General features: G+C 47.6%; 1 protein-coding gene across 6 annotated transcripts in view; it reads right to left on the reverse strand.

Moving 5' to 3' along the window:
* The window catches only part of tesmin (testis expressed metallothionein like protein), a 270,445-nt gene that overhangs the window by 166,892 nt on the left and 83,424 nt on the right, over window positions 1–20,129 (reverse strand). For all 6 annotated transcript variants that reach the window (XM_038807670.1, XM_038807673.1, XM_038807672.1 and 3 more), the window contains exons 3-4: window positions 13,428–13,548; window positions 7,683–7,741 (exon numbers count right to left, since the gene is read on the reverse strand). In XM_038807670.1, coding sequence (XP_038663598.1) covers window positions 7,683–7,741; window positions 13,428–13,548 — 180 coding nt within the window. The remainder of the gene's footprint in view (window positions 1–7,682; window positions 7,742–13,427; window positions 13,549–20,129) is intronic.

Here is a 20,129-nt window from a genome sequence, read left to right on the forward strand (position 1 = left end):
TCTTCCGCCCCTTTGAACACCTCAGCGTGGATTTGAAAGGGCCCTTCCCCTGCACCAATCGAAACACGTACTTACTTAACGTGATAGACGAGTATTCCAGATTCCCCTTCGCCGTCCCATGCCCCAACATGACGTCTGCCACCGTCATCAACACCATCTTCGCTCTGTTCGGTTTCCCCGCCTACGTCCACAGCGACCGGGGATCCTCATTTATGAGCAAGGAGCTGTGCCAGTATCTGCTCAGCAAGGGCATTGCCTCGAGCAGGGCGACCAGATGCAACCCCTAGGGAAACGGGCAGGTGGAGGGGGAGAATGGGACGATCTGGAAAGCCGTCCAGCTGGCCCTACGGTCCAGAAATCTCCCGGCCTCCGGCTGGCAGGATGTCCTCCCCGACGCCCTCCGCTCCAGTCGGTCGCTCCTTTGCACGGCGACAAACGAAACTCCCCATGAACGTCTCTTTGCCTTCCCCAGGAAGTCCACCTCCGGGGTTTCGCTCCCAATGTGGCTGGCAGGTCCAGGACCCGTTCTCCGCTCCACAAGGCAGCCCCATTGGTTGAAAGGGTACAGCTTCTTCACGTGAACCCACAGTACGTCTACGTGGCGTACCCCAACGGCTGCCAAGACACAGTCTCCCTCAAGGACCTGGCACCAGCTGCGTCCCCACACCTCTCCCCCCTTGCCCCGGCGCCACCCTCCCACACCCCAACGCACCCCACCACAGCCCCCGCTCCAGTCCTCCCCTTGGTCCCATCCGGGGATGAAGATGAGGTCGACATGCTCCTGGAGTCACCGACGACCGAACCGACACCTGAATCACCACCGAGACTGTGGCGCTTGCAACGACGGATCCAGGCGCCCGCTAAAAGAGATTATTAAAGTGTGGTAGTTACCACTGTTGTATTGTATTGTATTTACCGCATATGTGGTGTATTATGGTAAGGCCCTGTAGTACAGGTATGGGGGTAGATCCCTGCCTTCTGGCTCCGCCCTGTAGGTGCAGTATAAATGTGTGGGCTCTCCGAGCTGCAGCCATTTCGGCAGCAGCTGCAGGCGGCTACACATCTTGAGGTAATAAAGCCTCGATTACATTCTACTCTCGTCTCGTCGTAATTGATAGTGCATCAGGAAGGAAACGTGGAAGAAACATCAAAATTAATAATAAGAAGTTATATAGTTACATAAAGTGAAAGCGGGTGGTCAAGAGCAATGTTGGCCTTTTGATAAAAGTGGGGATGTTGTCAGTAACTATGGAGACATGGTAGACATGTTGAATAATGACTTTACCTCAGTATTTACAGTAGAAAAGGAGGATGACTTTCCCGAGGACATTAAGAGTGGATTAAAGACAAGGACTAAATAAAATTAACGTCAAAAAAACATCGATAATCAGGAAATTAATGGAACTAAAGAGTGACAAATCCCCAGGACCTGACAGTTTCCATCCAAAGTTGTTGAAGGAAGTAGGGTGGCAGATTGTAGATGCCCTAACTATAGTCTTTCAGAGTTCCCTAGATTCAGGAGTCATCCCTCTGGATTAGAACATTGTTTGTGTCACTCCGCTGTTTAAGAAGGGCAAAATATCAAAACCATGGAATTACAGACCAGACAGCCTAACTCCTGGGGTTGGAAAAGTGTTGGGAGTCTATAATCAAGGATAACAGAACACCTCAAATTGTCTTAGTTAATCAGGGAGAGCCAGAATGGATTCATTACAGGAAGGTCATGCCTGACGAATCTCATTGAAATCTGCTGGTGGCAGCATAAAATTACAAAGGGATATTGATAGACCAGGTGAATGGGCAAAACTGTGGCAGATGGATTTCCATGTTAGCAAGTGTGAGGTTATCCCTTTTGGACCTGTTATAACCTGCCTGCTTACCACTGGCTGGGGACTAATGGCAATCCCACAATCCTTTGGGAGTATGAGCTTCGCCAATGAGGGGAGGCGGAGAAATCATTAGCAGATTCCTTGCATAAATAAAGCTGGCCAGTTTGGAACCAGCTAGAGAGGAGTGAGCAGCAAGGCACCCCTGCTCAAATGGAATTTTATATTGGCTCCAAGCCCTGACACCACGCCTACCCCCCCCCACGGCCCACCCTCACCTCAGGAGCTGGAGTTCCACAGCCTGAGCCATCTCGCGAAAATGCCCTCGTTACTCATTCGCACTGCGCTGAGGGGTTTTGTGTACAGGCTGCTGCACATCCTTCACTTCTTCGCTCTTGTCCGTCGCCCAGACATGCCTTGTTTCGCCTTGTTGCCATCTAGAAGTGGAGGTCCCCATTGGAGATCCCCTATTGACGAGGAGTGGAGGGTGTTGCAGGCCTATACAATCATAGACTGCATCAGCTAATGGAGTCCCCAGATGCCTGCCCTTTTTGCAGCCTTGTGGAGACAATGGACCATGCCTGTATCGGCTGTTTTAGACTGAACTCCCTTTTCAGTTATTTCAAAAACCTTTTGTTGCAGTTTTGGTTGCATTTCACCCCATGCTCCTGATCTACATAGTGTGGAGAATGACGGGGAAGGAGGAACACCTGCTCATGAACCTGCTACTGGGCCTTGGCCAAAGTTGCCATCAATAGTTCCAGGCAGCAGGCGATTGAGGGGGTAATCTGACCCGACTGTCTGTCCCTCTACCGCAGCTACATTTATGTTCGGGTGTCCCTGGAAAGGGAGCATGAGGTGTCCACTGGCACCCTTGAGACTTTCCGTGTTCATGTGGTGCCTTAAGGATGGGGTGCAGGCTTGAGAGTCCAGGCTTCTTTCGAGTTGCACGGGCCTTCCTCAGTGTGCAGGGATGGAGATGTGTCACTCACAGGGAGGGTGGTGTCATATGGGCTGGGCACCCCCAGGGTCTGCTCAGTTTAAGGCTACGGGCAGCGCTCCTGCTAATCATCTTCCCTTTGGATGCCTAGTGGCCCCTGGGCTCCTCCATGGGATAGAGGAGCAGCTGGAGTGAGAACCTGAAGCCCCACCATCCTTTAATCTTACACTCATGGATTCCCACCAGTGCCTGCACCATGCAGTTAAAGCCCTGTACCATGGGGTTCATGCCCTCAGCCATGGAGGTCATGAGCTGAACCATGGAGCGGACATTTCCCCCCATGGAGTGCACATCCTGCATCAATGTCTCGACTGCAGACGTCGCCCTTGCAGTGTTGGCCTCATTGCGTCTTCTCAGGCAGAAGGCGATGGGACTCCTTCAGTCAGCCATGCAGCTGGGGGAAGGATGCTGTACTCTTCCTGATGCTCATGGCTCTGCCTTTGCAGTTCCATCAGCTCTGGGATGACTGGGCCCAGGGGCATGTCATCAGCCTGGGCTCCATTATCCCTCTGAGTGTCAGATCCCTGCTTCAACCTGTTGTGGATCTTCAACTGTCAGGTGCTCGCCAGTCAGTGACCCAGAAGCCTGCCTACTAATTAATCCCATTGAGGTGTGAGTATCTGCACTGGTGGAGGGTACAGGTGACAGCTGTGTCGTCTCCTTGATACCAGTCTCCAAGATGTCTCCCTTGGAGCTGCTTGTGTCCAGAGGATATGTGAATGGTCCGGGCTGGTCGACTGATTGACCTGCAAGGGAAGTGAGATGGCATTGGTGCATCACGTGGGATAAATGAAGGAAGAAAGTTAACTCACTTGAGGCTTGCCCCATGGCTGCACGTCATGATGATTTTCATTTCTGTCTGCTGCAGCCACTTCACCCTCTGTCCGGTGCGGTCCTGCTCCTCGTCTGCCAGCTAAAGGGCTCTCTCCTCAAAGGGTGTCAAGCTTCTCAGCTCGGGCATGACTCCGGCAGGCTGTACCCACTCACACCAGTTGTGCTTGAGTTTGTCCTGCAATGGGACAGATGGGGAAAGTGTAGGCAGTAGTCCTGCCATGTCAGATAGAGATTAAGTCTGGCATGTGTGGGATGTGAGTGAGATCAGGGGTGTGAGGAGCAGATTATCTACTGGGGGAACTTGGAGAGTGGGGGGAAGGGAGAGGGCACCATGACAAGTGTTAGGAATTTGTGAGGTGGCTGGGTGGGAGATTACCATGGAGGTGTGAAGGGTGTGTGAAGGGATGCTCTGGTATACATTATATGCTCGCTGCGCAAAGAAGTGCTTTCATCTTCTTCAAGCACTGTTGATGTTGCCTTGTCCTCTAATGCAGCAAGCTGGCACTCACTGTTGCGGCCATTGCCTTTCAGCCTGGGTTGTGACCTTGGTTGATGGAGGTCTGGGAGAATACGGGTAGAGGATGTCACATCTTTGCTCCACATTATCCAGGTGTTTGGTGAGGTCTCCCTGTGAAAATCCTGGTGCTGTCTTCCTGGAAATCATCCTCTGACTGGATTTGGGACAAGTGCAGGGAGGGTGGTGAGGTGTTTTCCTGGGACAAGCAAATAAGCGATAAGCCACCACAAGCACAGCGTGAATCACATGGTGAAAAAAACATTTGTTGGAGAGGTTGGATATTCAGTGTTTTCTCCAAAACGTTTTTTTCACTGGAACTGCTACTTTGAAAAATGGTATGATTCCATCCAACATTTCAGATGACTCTTTTATCTGAAGTGGAAAAACGGAGAGAAGTTACAGATTTCTCTGTCTCCGTACTTGCCTGCGACGTATTACAACTGTAATGTTTTCAATTTTGAGGAAACATCGTGGATCTGAAACTTTAACTTTGTTTACCTCTCCACTGATGCTTCCTGACCTGTTGTGTATGCCCAATAGATTTGAACTCGCAAACACCCGAAAGTGAGATTGGCCAATAGGATGCACATTCTTCAGGATTCTTGCCTGCCTTCAAAATTAAGGAAATATTTGCTTCACAAAGCGACTGGCAGCAGAGCTACTTGGCAGCATAGTGGTTAGCACAGTTGCTGCACAGCTCCAGGATCCCAGGTTCAATTCCCGGCTTGGGTCACTGTACGGAGTCTGCACGTTCTCTCCGTGTCTGCGGGGGTTTCCTCCCACAGTCCAAAGATGTGCAGGTTAGGTGGATTGGCTATGCTAAATTGCCCTTGGTGTCCAAAAAAAAGGTTGGGTGGAGGTGTGGGCTTAGGTACGCTGCTCATTCCAAGGGCTGGTGCAGACCTGATGGGCCGAAGGGCCTCCTTCTGCACTGTAGATTCTATTCTATATAACTCATTGCATTCTATTTATAGTCGGATGCAGAGGGACCAGATAATGTCTGGAGTAGGAAATGGAAAAATGCAAGACTAAGATAATATGAACAACTCTTCTGAGATTGCAATTGAAGTTCAACATTTGCAAGAGAGTAGAACAAACTTTGTTCTGCATCTAACTCTGTATCACCTGATCAGCAGGGTTTGATGCCGATAATGGGTTCCTCAGAGGGAAATGTTCCATTCCACAGCACCGATGTCACTCACGTTGGGATAAAATTTACATCGTTTTTGTAAACTGTTTTGCAAAATCTTTCCATTATATTGCACGTTTGCAGAAAATATATGTTTTAAATCACATCAAGTTACATCATCTGTTACTTGCAAGTGACAGCCTTATATCAAAAGAGGGGCAGCAGGGTAGCATGGTGGTTAGCATAAATGCTTCACAGCTCCAGGGTCCCAGGTTCGATTCCCGGCTGGGTCACTGTCTGCACGTCCTCCCCCTGTGTGCGTGGGTTTCCTCCGGGTGCTCCGGTTTCCTCCCACAGTCCAAAGATGTGCGGGTTAGGTGGATTGGCCATGCTAAATTGCCCGTAGTTGTCCTAATAAAAGTAAGGTTGGGGGGGGGGGGGGGGTTGTTGGGTTACGGGTATAGGGTGGATACGTGGGTTTGAGTAGGGTGATCATGGCTCGGCACAACATTGAGGGCCGAAGGGCCTGTTCTGTGCTGTACTGTTCTATGTTCTATGCCTGGCTCTTTAGTGCCTTTCTAGTCCCTGAAACTTGGTCCAGCTCATCTTCATGACACAAATATTCCTCTTTTAAGTTTAAAATAACCACAAGGTGAAATAATATTTGTAGACATCACCAGTATAAGTTCTTTGAGCCTTGCTCTTTGTGATGGATTGTTTTGGAGATGTCACACTGCACTTTCAACAGACACTAATAATACATATAAATCGTGGGCTGAAATTACATACCCCTTTGGCACAGAGTGGGAGTTTAAGCAGAAAGGTTGAAACTACGCTGGGACTCAGATATGCCAGGCATACCTTGGCTGGGATTTTGTGCATATGTTTTTTTGTGTATATGTTTTCCTGTTTATATACTTGTCTTCCAAAACAAGACTATTGAGGTACAAGAGCAGAAACTCATAGACCAATGAGGTACTGCAGCCTTGTCTTGGGAACGTCTCTTGGGGAACAGCCAGTACATCCAGAAAGAAGAGCTTGTGGATCCCATTTAGAGATAGAATGTTGGGTTATGCGCTGAAACAAAGGTCAAAGGTACATTTTTAAAGACGCTGACCTGGCAAGTCTTGTGTTTTGGAAGAGGAATTTAGCAGCCTACTATCTGGTTTGACCATTAGTACCACATTTTACAAACACCTGGGGCAGGTGGGCATCTAGGATATACTCCTAATGGCCTCAATGCATGTAAGTAGGATGACCTCTTGCACTGAGCGCATATACTTTGGTATGGTCAGTGCAAAGGATGCCAGTGAGCACCCAGTATAACAACAGGAATTACTTAGCCATGGAATTTTAGCCCCTTTGTCTGTGATGTACATCAGTGTGTCCATAATAGTCAGGGGCCTTTAATGCTATTGATTGGTTGTTACTAATTATGTAACAATGGTTTAGCTCAGTGGGCTTGACAGCTGATTTGTGATGCAGAACGAGGCCCACAGGAAGGGCTTGTAACCTGGTTGAGGTTATACATGACCTTGTCGACCTTGCCCTTTGCCTGAGGTGTGATAGCCCTCAAGTTAAATTACCACCAGCCAGCTCTCCCCCTCAAAGAGGAAAACAGCCTATGGTCAGTGGGGCAGCAGGGTAGCATGGTGGTTAGCATAAATGCTTCACAGCTCCAGGGTCCCAGGTTCGATTCCCGGCTGGGTCACTCTGTGTGGAGTCTGCACGTCCTCCCCCTGTGTGCGTGGGTTTCCTCCGGGTGCTCCGGTTTCCTCCCACAGTCCAAAGATGTGCGGGTTAGGTGGATTGGCCATGCTAAATTGCCCGTAGTGTCCTAATAAAAGTAAGGTTAAGGTTGTTGGGTTACGGGTATAGGGTGGATACGTGGGTTTGAGTAGGGTGATCATTGTTCGGCACAACATTGAGGGCCGAAGGGCCTGTTCTGTGCTGTACTGTTCTATGTTCTATGTCATCTGGGACTATGGTGATTTTAATTACTTTTTTTACTTTCATTAATTATATATCTTCGACCAATCAGATGTCCAAAAATGGCCAATTAAATCCTTTTGTTTTTAATACACATACAACTAAGTTATATGTAGTTGTGCATAAGAATAAGTATAGCCACTTTTGTAGTAGTATGTCATCTGAAAATTTGTTGGTTACAGAAGTGGCTTGAATAGCAAGCCCAGTCTATTTGAACCACTCATGAAATGGATGCCAGTTTGTCCACCAGTTCAAGACCCTTCCTCTTTTCAGTTTTATGTTGCAGTTAAAGTAGAAAGTTGTTGTTGAAAGTAGAATGGATATCACCACATATTCATATATAATCTGGAAATACTTCATTGTCCTGTGGAATGAGTGTTTACTTACTGATTGCTCAGGTAATTCCATATTGTTCTTGGAAGAAGCAGTCACTCCAGTGCAGCAGTCTATTTCAAAACATTAAAAAATCAATGCTGGAAATAGTGAATCACCACATAAGAGGAATAACAGCTGGCCACCTAAAGAAACACAAACATACACACACAATTCCCAAGAGCCAAACTTTGTCTGGAGGTAAGCTGATTTTGTTCCACATTCCCAGTTCTGCACCATTTTCCTCTCAACTTTCTGTGGGTCAGGAATTCCTGGCATGCGCACACACTCCTGCTAATGCCGGGTTCCCCATTTTAAATATCGAATAAAAATTGGATTTCCTGGTGGACACCATTTTAATCTGGTGATGTGAGTTTTGGAAGCCCATTAAAAGGTCGGCATGTTTGAGAGTTTGTGAAGAAAATGGAACCCGCTAAGGAATCTGGAACACATTGAAAGGTAAGTAGAAAGTGTTTTCACAACCTCAAAAGTCACTATTAGGTGCTGTATTATAATGTAAATGTATTTTAATGCAGTGATTCATCATAGGGATCTGTCCTTTAACGGTAAATTGACCCTCACATTGGCCAGTATTATGTATTGTTCACATGCATTGCTTTTCTAATAAAGAAAGCATCATAATGAGATGAAAAAGTGTTACAAAATATCCTGTGCATCTTTGCTGTTATCGTTTCTACTATGATGTAAATGGCTCTGGCTGATATTTTTAAAATTATTTTGACATGGGGCAGAGAGACAGCACAAAGTGGCAAGATTGATCTGAGAGAGTATGGACAAGCATGGGAGATTCAAGGGGGCAGGTTTAAAGGACCTTGAAACATAGTGGGACATGGGTACCTCTGTTGAGAACCAAATCGGACCATCTAAACGGCCTGCCTCTGGAACCACACTCCCTATACACTCCAGTGTAGCTCATAAATTGCACTGCAAACTCGACTTTCGTGTGAAAAGACAAAAATTGCATGCAAAGTCACACATGGATCAGTGGTGCAGTCTGCAAGCCAGTGCAGGTCGGGTTTTCCTGAGCCCAGAGGAATAATCAGTCCCAAGTTTTCAAAAGGTTTACAACCACCTTGTTGCTTCATTATGGTCTACTTCTACTGCTACCTGTTATCAATGTGACAACCCTCTTATGCCTAAAGCACTTTTCCTAAACTCTGATCTGATCTTCTTAAACCAACTTGGTGCTATCTTAGTATGAGGAGGTTGAGATTTGAGTCTGAATCAATGCCAATAGAGTTTTCAAGGTCTGATCTGTAACTTGTGCCTATGTAGTTGATGACCTTGCAGAATGTCTTTCTGATATTCTTTTTCTTGTGTGTTGATTCCTTCACGGTATAGATTAGAGGCAGTATCCTGTGCTGCATTTAGTAGGGTTAATAGTTTGCAATGAGACCCAGTTGAATGGTCCCAATTAAGTCCTAACAGCTCTGAACCAAGATGGTCCTCAGAGAAGAAACCAGCCATTGCTACCGCTCCAAACCCTCTTCCTGATGTCTTGAGCCCGTATTGATCCCCTGACTCCTCACATCATGCATATATTATTCATTGTATTATAGATGAAGTGTTGTGAACTCCTTTAACATTTTCACCATTTGTGCCACATGAGAGGAAACTGCTACAACTTCCTGTTTGTAAAATTTATGCTCCTAAATCATAAATGTTTTAAATATTGAGCCCCTGAATTCTTGATATTTGTTTGCTTAATCAAGGGTGGCTCTTTCTGCCATCTTCCAAGGAAAGATAGCTGTTTTCCCACTGTTCTCTCCTTGCTTTTTGTATTCACCGTGCTGTTATGATTCCCCGAGTGATAGCTTAGCTGTCTCCGGGATGCCTTTTTTCCTGAATGGGTGTACCTGGCTGAGTGCTTGAGTAAGTAGGGTGCTATTACGGGATGAATGAATCAGGTGCAGACCAGCTGCTCTTCAAATGCTTCCCTCTGCAAGTGATCAGCATTGGGGGACACAAAGGACATGAAGTTTAGAAAAGTGCCACTCTAACTTGTAAATTAGAAGCCAAGACGAGGCAATAGCAGGAGGCCTTTTAAGCTATCAGAATACATGAAAACATTTTATTGAAAGCACATTGTGTACACACTCCATTCCATTACTAATACGAACCTTCCCTCAAATTTCTCCGTTTCTCACAGGCTCGCTGATACATTTACCAAGAAGTTGCTGGGTTTTCTCCAAAGGATTTGACAAGCTACAAATAACTGATAATGTAATTTCACCCAAATATCTGCAGCTTTCCCACTGTACATTCAGGTGCAGGAAGTTCTGCCGCCACTTCATTTTTCAGAGAAACATTTCAAAAGACATGCCATGGAACGGTAGGTGAGGAGATGATAGTGTGATCTTTTAAGCCTAGTAAGGGTCACATTAAAAAAACACTATATAGATAGTATAGTAGTGACCCATGTTTCCAAAAGCAGATCAGCTTGTACATGGCACTGTATTTTCTCTCACCTTTGTCAGAATGGTCATTAAACCAGTTATAGTTCTGGACAGGCCGCTAGAGTTGTCACTGACTGCCAGTGCTATCTCCTTTCAAACCGTCTGCATATCCTTTTCCTGAGGGATAATTGCTTTGCTGACAAATAGCCTTTGTGCCCTTCCAATTACCTCTTCCAGTATTAATTCTCCTGCAGCTTCTGAGAATCCTGAGGCATTACTTATTACAGACCACCCCTCTCACCATTTCTCAGTTTTTAAGTGCAGCTCCAGATCTCTATGTCTATCTCTTCCCCTTTCGAGTGACCCTTTGTACTTTGACTCATTTTAACCGCAGCAACCCTTTAACTTCTTTGGCCTGCCCCATCTCCGCCTTCACAGTAGTGGAGGTTGAATTGCTGAAAGCTTGTCCTGTAAATTAAACTAAATACTCCTAAGGAAAATGTACTATGGCGTTAACAGAAATCTCTGGGCAAATGGAAGTCCTACCCTGCCATTCTACTGACAAAGTCAGAAAACTCTAGATGTACCTTTCAGAGGTTATAATAGGGGCTCATTGGTAATATGGTAATGTTGTCAGAGGATGTCCAGCGGGTATATCAATTTTTGTAAGGTCCCCCACATAAAAATTGAAAACCAAGGCCTGCATGTCATGATGTCTCTGGTGCTCCCTCTAGTGTTTACTTAGTCGCAGTGTATTTACATTAACCCCTTGTGTATTTACAGTGATGCATATCACCACAGGGACTGAAGCACAGATTGTTCTACTTATAGGTGTAACTATATTGCAGTAGCCACTGTGGAGGTTGAGGGCAGTGAATCAACAGAGTTGTTATGTTGGTGATAACGTATTGATTTGGAATACAGTCTCAGATTATTTTGTGATTGAATGAAATAAGGAGTTATAAGAGGGGTAATTTGCCATTTGTATCAGCCATGCATTGTAGTGTATTGAACTATAAAACGTAAAGAAATGGATGTAATGTTAATAGATTTGGTTCTGTTGTTTATGCCATTATCTAATCAATTTCTATTATGCTTCTTACAATCATTCTTACCCTATGCTCATAATTCACTGAATACTGAACTGGAAACTGAAGAATATGGGCGGCATTCTCTGTCGGTGGGATCCTCCGCTTCGCCAGCAGTGTACTCACGCCAGCTGATTTCCCAACGGTGTTGGGTGCCACAATGGGAAACCCCATTGGCCAGCTGCTTGGATGGAAGGTCCCACTGCCGACGGGGGGCATGCCCCGCCAGAAAATGAGTCTGGTGGGACGGTGACTCCCATCCTTTATAATTTATTCCATTCACAAGAGGAGATAATAATAATCGCTTATTGTCACAGGTAGGCTTCAATGAAGTTACTGTGAAAAGCCCCTAGTCACCACATTCCGGCGCCTGTTCGTGGAGGCTGGTACGGGAATTGAACCCGCGCTGCTGGCCTTGTTCTGCATTACCAGTCAGCTGTTTAGCCCACTGTGCTAAACCAGCTCCTAGATTTACCACTCAACAATTATCTTTACTATTAATTGATATATTGGACGGCCTCAGAAGATTTGTTTGTTGAAAACACAATTTAATTGGAATAAAAAAATTCCAAACCAGTGAACAAATGGTTGAAATTACTCTAATACGGATCATATTGACTATTTTATGTTTTTTTTTTCGGATGACTCACTAGTTTTCTAGTTATATTCTTGTATTTCTTCCATTAAAAATGGTGAAATCAGCAACATCAAAGAGGTCGGAGATAGAAAGACATCAGTGTTATACTGTCAGAAGACTAGTGGGAGGCAACATGCTCAGGAACAAACTGAGAAAATACTACAACACACATACTGTGTGCTACTGTTCCAGTTTGAACCTCTCTGTTTGTGATCAGTGTTGGAGGGCAACTACACGGTTGGTAGTCTCTTCTATATCTTGTAAAGGTGCTTTAAAGATTAACCAATTAGAGCTTTGATCATTGGAAGTCAAATCCATCCCAATGACATTAATTTTCTAGTATTATTTAATTCCTGTCAGAGATCTCTCTATTCTGAAATGGAGCCAGCTAACTGATCTGTTTCACATCACTGGTTTATCTTACAATATTGGACAATGCTGATATCATAATCTTCCAGAAACCTTCATTTTTATTTATTTATAGGAAATGGGCATTGTTAGCAGGACAGTATTTATTACTCATCTCTAATTGCATTTCAGAAGGAAGTGGTGAGCTGTCGCCTTGAGCCACTGCAATCTATGTGGTGTAGGTACACCCACAGTGTCCAATTATTTTTACTTCTCGTTTCAAACAAAACAATTCTTTTTGATGCTATCTGTTTGAGTTAGGTATTGTGTGTTCTTTGTCATTGAGAGAACCACCAAACACTACTTCTGAATGTCTGTACTATTGTAGACATGTTCTTGGCAGAATAAATCACCAACCCTATTGATACTATTTAATATAGTGGCGTACTGCTATTGTCACTGGACTAGTAATCCAACAACCCAGGATAATGCTCTGGGGACATGTGTTTGAATCCCACCATGGCAAATGATGAAATTTGAATTCAATTTTAAAAATCTGGAATCAAATAATGACCATGAAACCATTGTTGATAATTGTAAAAACTCATCTGGTTCACTAATACCTTTTGGGAAGGAAATATTACCTGATCTGGCTTACACAAAACTCCAGATCCACAGCAATGTGGTTGACTCTTAACTACCTTCTGAAATGGCCTAGCAAGCAATTAGGGATGGGTAATATGGATGGTACGGTGGCCCAGTGCTCAGCATTGCTTCTTCATGGTGCCAATCCCAGTTCGATCCTGGCACCAGGTCACTGTCCGTGTGGAGTTTGCACATTCTCGCCATGTCTGCATGGGTCTTACCCCCACAGCCCAAGGATGTGCAGTGTAGGCAGATTGGCCATGCTAAATTGCCCCTTAATTGGAATTTATTTAATAAAAAGGAATGGGTAGAAAATGTTGGCACAACCAATGACGCCCAGATCTGATGAATGATTTTTAAAGTATCTAAAAACAAATAAAATATCCGATACAGAGACCTGCAGAATGACCAGGACCCTGGGAAATTTGAATCAACTGAACAATTGAACTGCATATTCTGCTTATCGCTACCAGCTATGGAAAATAAACCTTTAGTTTATCAAGCCATAAATTTGTAGATTGATACGGATTTCCTGGTACTTGGCTTTCAGAGCCCTGTTGCACACATTCATTCCTTGTAGAATTTCATTGCAACTTAGGGCAGAGAGATTCCTTTTATTGTCTACCTTCAGTGTGAGTTGGTGAACAGGGTGGCTGTGTGGCTCCAGATGGTTGCCTGGTATGTGACCCAGTCGAATTGTATTTACCAACACTTACATTGGAAGAAATGAGTGGACCTTTAATCACCTGAAATAAATCAGAGCATGAACTCAGTGGTATAACATCAGACATAGAAATCCCCTTTAACAATTTATTATATTTTGCACCCCCATCTACCTGACAGTGTTATAAACCTTCTCTCTCAAATGTTCATAGAGCTTCATCTGTATCAGTCAAGTCAGTGTTGCAACCTTATAGTTATTCCTACATTTTGTCTAACCCTCCTTCCCCTTTTGTGGGAACAGCTCTTCAATATGCATCTTTACTAAAGAACTTGAGTTGATACTTACAACTATGAGTATTCACTTTCATCATGCCCCTTCAACTTGTAAGAACAGAAGAATCTTTAGGAACAGGAAAAAGGCCATTAAGCTCAACATGAAAACATGGGAATTCCCATTCATGTGGGGAAAAAACCAATAGTACTGTACAAGTCAAAATGCAATCTTCTAAAGCATGTGGGCTGCCTGATGCCCTTAGTTAAATCCAGTGACCGGAATTTCCAGGCCATTCTCGCCAGCGGAACCTTTCAAATGCTACCAAGTGGTAGAATCGCTGCTTTTTAATTGCTTTATAAATGACTTGGATACTGGATTATGAAGCAAAATTTAAAAATGTAATGATACCAAACTTCGAGGAATGGCAAACAATGAGGATGAAATGAATTGGCTCCAACAAGATATAAGCTACCTGAATCGGCAGACAAGTGGCAGATGGAATTTAATACATCCAGCATGAGATAATGCACTTTGTCAGAAGGGATGGTGAGAAGCAAGATAGATTTAATAGGAGAATTCTAAAGTGCTTGCAAGAACACAGGGATCTGAGGGTGCATGTGCGTCAATCTTTCAAGATGGCAGGCTATATTGAGAGATTGATTAGGAAAGCATATGGAATCTTGAACTTTCTAAATGGAGGTATTGCGTACAAAAGCAGGGAAGTTATGCTGAACCTTTAGACAGCCCAAATTAGGCCCTAAGGTGACTATTGCAGCCAGAGTGGTGACCACTCTTTATGAAAGATATAAAAGTCCTTGACAAGTCCTTCACCCCCTGTTAAAAATGAATCCGGCGGGGGTGGCGTGGAACTATATACAGAATTGTGAATTATTTACAGAGGGGAGGGGAAGAAGTATATGTCCATCTTGTAGTCTGGTGCCCGTCAGAGGTTAAGCCTGTCCGGTGGTTTAACGGTTCGCTGGGAGCGACGTAGCGGTGGTGGCGACGACGACGTCGGTGCTGGCGGTGTTGGTGTTGGCCAGTAGTTGGATGACTCCGGGAGCGTGCCGAAATCTTCCTCGTCCTTTAGCGTGGGCAGGGGAAGGAGGGATGGACCTGGTGGGGCTGATGCTGGGAGCGCTGGGGGAGGGGAGGGTGGCACGTGGGTGGGGAAGTGTGTGGGAGTGGAACCCGAGGGAGCCAGGTCCCTGAGTGAGACCGTATCCTGGCGGCCGTCGGGGACCTCAACATAGGCATACTGGGGGTTGGCATGGAGCAGGTGTACCCTGTCCACCAAGGGGTCCGCCTTGTGGAGTCGGACATGCCTACGTAGTAGAACCGGCCCTGGAACTGCGAGCCAAGTCGGGAGCGACTCCCCGGATGTGGACTTCCTAGGGAAGGTAAAAACACGTTCATGGGGTGTGTTATTCGTGGCAGTGCACAGTAGAGACCGGATGGAGTGCAGTGCATCCGGGAGGACCTGTGGCCAGCGAGCGGCTGGGAGGTTTCTGGACCGTAGGGCCAGCTGGACGGCCCTCCAAACCGTCGTGTTCTCCCTCTCTACCTGCCCGTTTCCCCGGGGGTTGTAGCTGGTCGTCCTGCTGGAGGCGATACCCCTGCTGAGCAGGAACTGATGCAGCTCATCGCTCATGAATGAGGATCCCCTGTCGCTGTAGATGTAGTCGGGGAAACCAAACAGAGTGAAGATGGAGTTGAGGGCCTTGATGACGGTGGCAGACGTCATATCCGGGCATGGGATGGCGAAGGGGAACCTGAAGAATTCATCGACCACACTGAGGATATATGTGTTGCGGTCGGTGGAGGGGAGGGGCCCTTTGAAATCCACGCTGAGGCGTTCAAAGGGGTGGGACGCTTTCACCAGGCGCGGACGGTCTGGCCGGTAGAAGTGCGGCTTGCATTCCGCACAGACCTGGCAGTCTCTGGTGACTGTCCGTACTTCCTCGACGGAGTAGGGCAGATTGCGGGCTTTAACAAGGTGATACAACCGAGTGACCCCCGGGTGACAAAGGCTGTCATGCAGTGCACGGAGCTGGTCTACTTGTGCGCTGGCACATGTACCTCAAGAGAGGGCGTCTGGGGGCTCGTTGAGCTTGCCGGGGCGATACAAAATCGCGTAATTATAGGTGGAGAGCTCGATTCTCCACCGCAAGATTTTATCATTTTTGATCTTGTCCCGCTGCATGTTGTTGAACATGAAGGCTACCGACCGTTGGTCAATGAGGAGAGTGAATCTCTTGCCGGCCAGGTAATGCCTCCAATGCCGCACCGCTTCAACGATAGCCTGGGCCTCCTTTTCAACAGACGAATATCGAATTTCATAGGCATAGAGGGTGCGGGAAAAGAATGCCACGGGTCTGCCTGCCTGGTTTAGAGTGGCGGCAAGGGCAACATCTGAAGCGTCGCTCTCTACTTGAAAGGGCAGTGTCTCATCCACTGCGTGCATCCCGGCCTTGGCTGTCTGCTCTAATACGGGCGAAGGCATGTTGTGCCTCGGCCGTGAGGGGAAATTGAGTGGACTGTATAAGTGGGCGGGCCTTGTCCGCGTAGTTTGGGACCCACTGGGCGTAGTGGAGAAGAACCCAAGGCAGCGTTTGAGGGCCTTGGGGCAGTGGGGGAGGGGAAGCTCCATGAGGGGACGCATGCGGTCGGGGTCGGGCCCCAGGAGTCCGTTTTGGACTACGTAGCCGAGGATGGCTAGGCGGTTGGTGCTGAACACGCACTTCTCCATGTTGTAGGTGAGGTTGAGAAGAGAGGCGGTGTGGAGAAATTTGGCAAGGTTGGTGTCGTGGCCCTGCTGGTCATGGCCGCAGATGGTGAAGTTGTCCAGGTACGGAAACGCGGCCCGCAGTCTGTACCGGTCAACCATTCAGTCCATTTCTCTTTGGAATACCGAGTCCCCGTTAGTGACGCCGAAGGGAACCCTAAGAAATTGATAGAGGCGACCGTCCGCCTCGAAGGCAGTGTATGGACGGTCCGATTTACGGATGCGGAGCTGGTGGTAGGCGGATTTAAGGTCAATCGACGAGAAGACCCGGTACTGTGCAATCTGATTGACCATATCAGATATGCGAGGGAGGGGGTACGCATCGAGCTGCGTGTACCGATTGATGGTCTGGCTGTAGTCCACGACCATACTGTGTTTCTCCCCAGTTTTAATCACTACCACATAGGCTCTCCAGGGACTGTTGCTGGCCTCAATAACACCCTCCCGAAGCAGCCGCTGGACTTCGGACCTAGAACATAGAACATAGAACATAGAACAGTACAGCACAGAACAGGCCCTTCGGCCCTCAATGTTGTGCCGAGCCATGATCACCCTACTCAAACCCACGTATCCACCTATACCCGTAACCCAACAACCCCCCCTTAACCTTACTTTTTTTTTCTAGGACACTACGGGCAATTTAGCATGGCCAATCCACCTAACCCGCACATCTTTGGACTGTGGGAGGAAACCGGAGCACCCGGAGGAAACCCACGCACACAGGGGGAGGACGTGCAGACTCCACACAGACAGTGACCCAGCCGGGAATCGAACCTGGGACCCTGGAGCTGTGAAGCATTTATGCTAACCACCATGCTACCCTGCTGCCCCTCGCTACCCTGCTGCCCCTATGAATGGCCTGATGAAGGGTCCTTCACCTGATGAAGGACTTGTCCTGGGCTCTGTACCGTCTGCTCCTGGTGGTGACGGGCTTGCAATCCACAGTTAGATTGGCAAAGAGGGAGGGAGGGTCAACCTTGAGTGTCGTGAGGCCGCATACGGTGAGTGGGGGTAGGGGCCCGCCGAATTTGAGGGTGAGATTCTGGAGGTTACATTGAAAATCCAGACCCAGCAATAGTGCAGAGGTTGGGTAGAACGTATAGGCGGAAACCACTGAATTCTAAGCCTTGGACAGTGAGATTGACCACACAGAAACCTCGGATCGGGACAGAGTGGGACCCGGAGGCCAGGGAGATCCATTGGTTGGTGGGGTGGACCGCGAGGGAGCAGCGCCTTACCGTGTCCGGGTGGATGAAGCTTTCGGTGCTCCCGGAGTCCAGTAGGCAGGAGGTCGCGTGGCCATTGATTAGCACTGTCGTCGAAGTGGTGGCCAGGTTGTGAGGACGGGACTGGTCCAGCGTCATAGAGGCAAGTGGCGGGTGGTCGTCCAAGGAGTCAGATAGGGAGCAACGGCGACCCGGGTCCAGCATTCCAGTCCCGAGGGGGAGACAAAATGGCGGCGATGACGACGTCCAGAGGACCTGTGGGGGAGAAGATGGCGCCGCCAATGCAGCGCACGTTGTAGGGGCGGGGCAAGATGGCGGCGTCCATGGCAAAATGGAAATGGAAAATGGAAATGGCTTATTGTCACGAGTAGGCTTCAATGAAGTTACTGTAAAAAGCCCCTAGTCACCACATTCCGGCGCCTGTCCGGTGGGGCTTGTACGAGAATCGAACTGTGCTGCTGGCCTGCTTCGTCTGCTTTAAAAGCCAGCAATTTTAGCTGAGTGAGCTAAACCAGCCCCTAATGTGGAGTGTACAGTGCGGGCGTGGGGCAAGATGGCGGCGCCCACAGGCCACACGTGGACATGGGGGGAGAAGATGGCGGCGCCCACTGGTCGCACGTGACCCCGGGAGCAGAACATGGCGGCACCCATTGTGCGATCGGCTGGTGGAAGGGAGCGAATTCTGGCATGATAGCAGCGACTGCGCGGGCCTGTCACACCGCCGCAAAGTGGCCCTTCTTACCACAGGATTTGCAGGTGGCGGCGCGGGCTGGGCAGCACTGGCAGGGGTGTTTATGTTGGCTGCAGAAGTAGCAGCAGGGACCCCCAGAGTGCATGGTGTGGCGGACATTGCAGGCATACTGAGCAGGAGTGGCCCCAGTAAGGGGGGTCGTTTGCGGGGTCCAAGAGGGTAGGAGGGGTGGACCGCGCGGCGAGCGGAGTAGGACTGGACGTTGCGAGATGCGACCGTCATGGAGAGCGCTAAAGCTTTCGACTCCACTAGGTCGAGCGTGGCCCCTTCCAGCAGTCGTTGTTGGATGGGGTCCGACGCAATCCCCATCACGAATGCATCACGCATGAGGAGATTGGAATGTTCCATGGCTGTGATGGCCTGACAGTCACAGTCCCGTACGAGTGGGATAAGAGCCCGCCAGAAGTCTTCGATCGACTCACCAGGTAGTTGTACGCGTGTGGCAAGAACGTGCCTTGCGAAGAGAGTGTTCGTCTTCTGAACGTAGTTCTCTTTAAGAAGTGCCATGGTGTCTGCGAAGTCTGGGCGTCCTGGATCAGCAGGAACACGCTGGAGCTCAACCTGGAATATAGAACTTGGATCTTCTCAGCTTCCGTCGGCGCGGGGGTCGCTGAGTTGATGTAGACCTCAAAGCAAGCAAGCCAGTGATTAAAGTCCTTTCTGGCGTCCGGCAAGTGCGGATCCAGCTGCAGGCGATCTGGTTTGATCCTCATGTCCATAATGCAGAAAATCTGACTGTAATAAATTGATGGACTATCAATTTTACTAAAGACTCGGATCGGTACAACAGAGGCTTTATTACAGTCAGATGCGTGGCCTCCTAATGCAGCTGGCAGAATGGCTGATCAGGAGGAGTCATGCATATTTATACGGCTCCTTGTGGGCGGAGCTAGCCGGTAGGGGCTACGGCGAACCTGTAGTATAGGTACTACCGTACATCCCCTAATACAGGTGCACACAGTTAACACAGTGGATCACCACAAGAAGGTGCAGAGGAAACGTACCAAAATGGTTTCTGGGATTGGGGTGGAGGAATGAAGGGTAGTTACAAGGTTAGGTTGGAAAGGCTGGGACTTTTCTTTTTGGAGCAAAAAAGATTGTGGGGATTATGACTGGCTTAGCTAAGGTAGATAAAGAAAAGCTCTTCCAATTAGCTGGTGGTACAAGGACTAAAGGTCACAGATTTAAGATTTTGAGCAATAGATGCAGGTTAATGTGAGGAAGAACCTTTTATGCAGCAAGTTGTCATGACTTTGACTCGCTGCCCGTGAGGGTGATGGAAGCAGAAACAATCAAAGTTGGAAGGGCGGATGAAGGAAATAAACTTGCAGGGTTATGAGGATTGAGCAGGGGAATTGGGCTAACTGGATTTTTTTTGCACTGAGCCAGCATGGACTCAGTCAATCAAATGGCTTCCTTCTAAGCCGTAAATAATTCTATAGAGTCATAGGTCTGGTATAGAAGATCTGTGCTAATGGCAGTATGTGTACTCATCTCAGTTAAACAGTTGCAACTCATTGGTATATAGTATCAGAAGTTGGCTATTCAGCCCGTTGAGCCTGCTCCACCATTCAGTGAGATCATGGCTAATCATCTACCTAAATGTTACTTTCCTGCACTATGTCCAT

This window comes from Scyliorhinus canicula, chromosome 9, assembly GCF_902713615.1.
Source record: "Scyliorhinus canicula chromosome 9, sScyCan1.1, whole genome shotgun sequence".
In the NCBI taxonomy this organism is placed as follows: domain Eukaryota; kingdom Metazoa; phylum Chordata; class Chondrichthyes; order Carcharhiniformes; family Scyliorhinidae; genus Scyliorhinus; species Scyliorhinus canicula.